General features: G+C 37.7%; 1 protein-coding gene across 1 annotated transcript in view; it reads left to right on the forward strand.

Annotated features, from left to right (window-relative positions):
* Positions 1 to 3,341: 3,341 nt before the first annotated feature.
* Positions 3,342 to 5,276, forward strand: part of rsph1 (radial spoke head component 1) — a 5,308-nt gene continuing 3,373 nt past the window's right edge. The window contains exons 1-5 of the mRNA XM_008296706.1: positions 3,342 to 3,392; positions 3,542 to 3,655; positions 4,573 to 4,678; positions 4,837 to 4,927; positions 5,110 to 5,125. Of these exons, the coding sequence (XP_008294928.1) occupies positions 3,342 to 3,392; positions 3,542 to 3,655; positions 4,573 to 4,678; positions 4,837 to 4,927; positions 5,110 to 5,125 (378 nt within the window). The remainder of the gene's footprint in view (positions 3,393 to 3,541; positions 3,656 to 4,572; positions 4,679 to 4,836; positions 4,928 to 5,109; positions 5,126 to 5,276) is intronic.

Consider the following 5,276-nt stretch of genomic DNA (forward strand, 5'->3'; position numbering starts at 1 on the left):
ACAGAGCAGTGTATGCGACCTTCTTGATACCACAGTGTGACTACAGGTAGAGAGCAGCATCTGCATTGTATCCAAAGCAGCACAATGTAAAACCAGTATATTTATTTAGGAATACATTGAAAAAATAAGAACATTGATCAGAAAAATGCTGAATGTTTGATCTGATAATCAACCAGGCCAATAATCAGTCAACCCCTAAGCTGTTTCCCCCTACTTCTAGTCTTTATGCTAAGCTAGGCTAATCATGTCCTGGTTGTGTATATAAGGCACAAATATAAGACTGATAGCAATTATCTTAGATAACTTAGATTACCCATGAAAACTTTAAACACAGCAAACAATATTTGTATGATCTGTTTTTGGTGAGTTATATAATAACAAAAACATAATAAAAAGTCGCAGGGACAATCTCTTAACTGCATCTGTTATAGTTTGTTGTGTTCAACCTCAGCGATGCACAGTCATATTCTCATTTCTTTATGAACAGCTTTGCTTAATGGTTCTGACAAAAACATGCCCTCATACACACCACCAGACCATCATTACATATACAAGGTGACAGGACATCAATATGAGTAAACAGCTCCGCAACATGAAGTCATCTAAGGTCTTCAAACCAAACTGTCACTTAATTTTAAATCTCCTGTCTGTGTCACGGGAGGCAGATTAGATGACTGTAAACTGACAAGAAGGGCATTAAATCATAACAAGAAGCCAATGAACTTGTGGCTTACGCTGCCTCTATCTTAAATATGGACTGCTTTAGGGAATTAATCAGGAGTGAGATATTCTTAGGGCCTGTCCTCAAAGGGACAATGATAGTCAGCGTGAGGACAATGATGCGGTGCGGATTATCACTGCAGCCACAAACTGCCTTTCATTTGCCTTTTTTATGTCTGGCATGTGCTATTGATTGGATAAGTGCTTCAGACATTTTGACTATCACCTCGTTCTCAGTCTCAAAGGGCCCAGCTGAATGGGTTGGATTGCAACTAGAGTTAATTCTAATCTTTAATGCAACAGATGGCAAAATCTCATGGCTTATGAGTTAATGTCAAGTCAAGTTCAAGTTGTCTAAATAAAGGGCTGTTAAGCAGAGGTCACCCAGTCTATTATCTGTCAGAGATGCACTTTGATATAATTTGATGGACACACGTTAACAATTGTTCCTGTCTAAGCTAAAGCTCATTGATTACTATTGTGACATACAGACCCTTGCCAAAAAATTAGAATATCATGGAAAAATTCCAGCAGGACCTGGTCCCTGTCCATACCACCAGAAGCACCAGGACCTGGTTTGATGCCCATGCCATCACAGTGCTTGACTGGCCAGCCAATTTGCCGCACCTAAACCCCATTGCGAATCTATGGGGTATTATCAAGAGGAAAATGAGGGGCACCAGACCCAAAAACAAAGAAGAGCTGACAGCAAGCATCAAGGAAATCTGGGCTTCTATAACTCCCACGCAATGCCACAGGCTGATTGCATTAATGCCACGGCGCATCGAGGCAGTGATTAAGGCAAAGAGATTCCCAACCAAGCATTGAAGATTGGCACATCTTTTTGAAAGTACCACATTTTGATTGATTTGATCCTATTTTTTTTGTCTGCAAAAACTGAGAAGTAAATGCTGATTTCTTCACAGTATTCACATTTTTTGAATTCCTATTTTCGTGGGTTTTATGAGCTGGAAGCCCAAATTATGTAAAAATTAACAAATAAATACTTGCAATAATTTAAATTGTGGGTCCTGAATCTATAATCTATGAAAGTTTAACTTTTTGAATGGAATTATGGAAATTAAAAATTTTTTCCATGATATTCTAATTTTTTGGAAAGGGTCTGTACATTCAAGTAATGTGTTTTGATAAACTGAATATATATTTTAAATCAATTCCATTAATGGACTACATTGGGTTTTTTTCACTCATGCATATTGTCAGTTTCTGTGCATACTGAATACCTTTCAGTATTTTTGAGTTTTAATCATAAAACAGCTAAACTGAACTGAAATCTCTGAAAGAAATTACTTGGAAGAAACAGGAAGAGACTGAATCAAACAACATTCTGTGACAGAACTTTCTCAGAAAACCGTATTATAGGACTGTGCTTCACTTCCAGTTTTTCCTGGCAGCTTTAGGGGTGGCTTACCTTGACAGAAATTCCCATGGATGGGGTGTCTTGTTAAAAAATGTTAGGGAATCCCTGGCTTGTACTTTATTTCAGGTCTATTCAACTATAATAACGATGAGAAATATATTATTACATCAACTTAGTTTAGCAGTTTCATTGGAATTAAATTAACAGTAAAAAAAGTAGAAAGTAGAAATACTCAACTTAACCCAAGTACTTAAGTTACTCTCTGCACTGAGGCATGTTTTGATTTTGACAAGAACTAAGTGAATCAACCACATTACATTCATCATTACTGTCCTCTACTGGCTAGCTGTGAGTTGTAAAATTGATTTTAGGAATTTATAGCTTGTGTTGAAAACTTTAAGTTGTCTGGCTGCTACCTACAGCTTTAGAAATAACTGTTATGGCACTGTGAATACTGTTTTCTGCCACCTCCTTTGCAGTTTTTAGCAGAGAAATACTGCTCTTTTTCTTATTTTTGTTTTTTTTTTAGTTGTAATTGCCAGCTGTTTTACTGATTCCCAGCCTGTATGCCTTTATATTAGGCAAAATTATATATTTTAGAAGGGCTGTAATAATTGAACCCTTAGAATAAACTTCCCACAAAACTGTAAAACTCCACCTCAGGCCAGGGTAAAACCTCGCGAGATTTGGTCGCCTCAAGCTTACTTCTGCATCACAGAGGAGAACGTTATACTTATATTATATTAACTGTTCGACATTAAAGGCTGCTTCAGTGCTATCAAGGTCTTCCACAATATCCCTTTCTCTGTTTATTTATAAAATAATAGACAATTTACATGGAAATATCGCTGTGGAGCGAAAACTGAGGACCCACTGTGTGTCAAAATCGAGGACGTGTTGATATTCGCCTGAGTTTAAGGAGCACATACCCTGGCTGGGAAAACGCTACAAGGCTCTCCCTTTTTTAAAACAAATTAAAACTTACTGAGTGTTCTGGATGGCGTCACCAACCTGAAACTTTACTTTTGAATCTTTGAAGGCGGGAACAACAGGTTACCGGAAAAAATGCCGGGCTGATTAACCGCGCGCACCTGCTCCTTGGTCACGTGTGACGGGCGGTCGTCTAGGCAACCGTAAACGAGCAACAGCGCGCAGAGTTGGCTGGACATCCTTCTTCCTTTCTGCCGCTTCGTCTTAAAGTAAAACTGAGACAAACTCGTCCTGAAACTGACACAGAACCATGTCGGATATAGGATCATCTATGTCTGACAATGAGGACAATAAACTGGGGGTGAGACGACACAAGTGGCTTGTTTGTTTTGCTCAAGCTAACATTAGCTGTGAGCAAATAGCTAGTAAACAGAGTGTTTGATATGATGCCTCATATGTAGCTGACTGGTGTTTTTCTCCACATTTGAACCCCTCTGACTGTCTGAGCAGGAGTATGAAGGGGGCAGAAACGAAGCCGGAGAGAGGCACGGATTTGGGAAAGCTGTTCTGCCCAATGGAGACATTTATCAGGGAGAGTACGAAAACGGGAAAAGACACGGACAGGTGGGATGTTAGAGCTGAGTTGGGATCAAGTCCAACATTAGCTCTGATGTTGTTACTATTAGTTCAAGTACACTCTATAATTTAATCCAACACCCCCTCAGGACAACTACACATTCAATTATAGAAATACTAGTCATCGAGCTCCGTGTATATGACATAAACAGCAGATTTGTACAGCATATTGCACCCCACATTCACACCAGTCAGTCCTAATATGGAAAGTATAATTTAAAAACTTTTTAAATATCCCAGTAGACCAAATCCATTACAATCTTACTTCTAAGATTGCAAAATCTAAAGTAAAATCTTACTTCTTATCCTTCAGATGTGGTGAAAAGGAGTGGATTTCTGTGTGTATTTTGCATGGGGTTAATCTACACTTTAAATTTAAGCAGAGCTCATTACTTACATTTTTGTTTCCTCATAGATCCATATTCAATCTGTGATGAAAACAATATTTGTCTTATTTCTATAAGGCTTTATGTCACGTTACCCATAAAAGCACAAATGTATATTAAAACTTCAACGATCAGTCAATTTGTTGTCAACTGACAAACTGATAAATGAATAAAACATTTTGATCATCAGTTCATTGGTTTGAGTATTTTTTTGAAGGAAATAAGTTAAAATCATCTGCTTCTGACTTCTTACATTTTATTTATTTTTTTATTTTTTACTCCTCCATGACAGCAAACTGATTATCCTTATATTGTGGACAAAACTAAACAAAATTGTGGCCTTTCGGAAACACGGATTGACATCTCTCATCGTTTTGTGACCTTTTATAGACAAAACAACTAATCTGTCAATTGAAAAAAAAATAATAAAAAAAAACAATCGATTGATAAACTGTGAAATTATTTGTTCTTCTTTGCAGGCCTAACATATATTTACCTTTGACTGTTTTCTCCAAAAAGGGGACATATCGCTTCAAGAATGCTGCAAGATACATAGGACACTATCACCAGAACAAGAAACATGGACAGGGCACCTTCTACTATCCAGATGGGTCCAAATATGAAGGTATAAGAAATCTGCTTTACACGAGCTGACCTTGTTCAAAATATCTGTAAAATAAAATGTATTTTTACAGTTTTAAAACTTAGTGAGTTAACACAGAACCAGCTGAACACGGGTCTCAGAAACCAAAACTCTTCATGTCTTCTCTTTTTCACCGTTAGGGTCCTGGGTCGAGGACTTGAGACAAGGCCACGGTGTCTACACCTACCCCAATGGAGACACGTATGATGGCGAGTGGCTGCATCATTTGAGGTATATATATATATATATAACTTCAAAATCACAAGTGCAAGATTTTTGTCGTTTTCATTTCTGATAGCTCACATTCCTCCACTGGGTTAGCACCAATGCTCTCTATAATTTGGATGTGGTCCTTTGCTATCCAATGTGGATTTGTTGACTTGCTGGTCAAACTGAGTGTGTTGCTTTATCAGCATTGAATTAATACATGTCAGTATACAACAGGGCATTTTTCCATGTTGAGACGTCACTGAAATGGTGTTAAATGCCAGTAATATGCAATCAACAAGTCTTAGAGGCATATTTAGCCCAATTCAAGCCCAGATCAGTAGACAGATCTTTGTGTGCACACAAATAAATT

Source organism: Stegastes partitus, unplaced genomic scaffold (genome assembly GCF_000690725.1).
Source record: "Stegastes partitus isolate 25-593 unplaced genomic scaffold, Stegastes_partitus-1.0.2 Scaffold1147, whole genome shotgun sequence".
Lineage (NCBI taxonomy): Eukaryota > Metazoa > Chordata > Actinopteri > Pomacentridae > Stegastes > Stegastes partitus.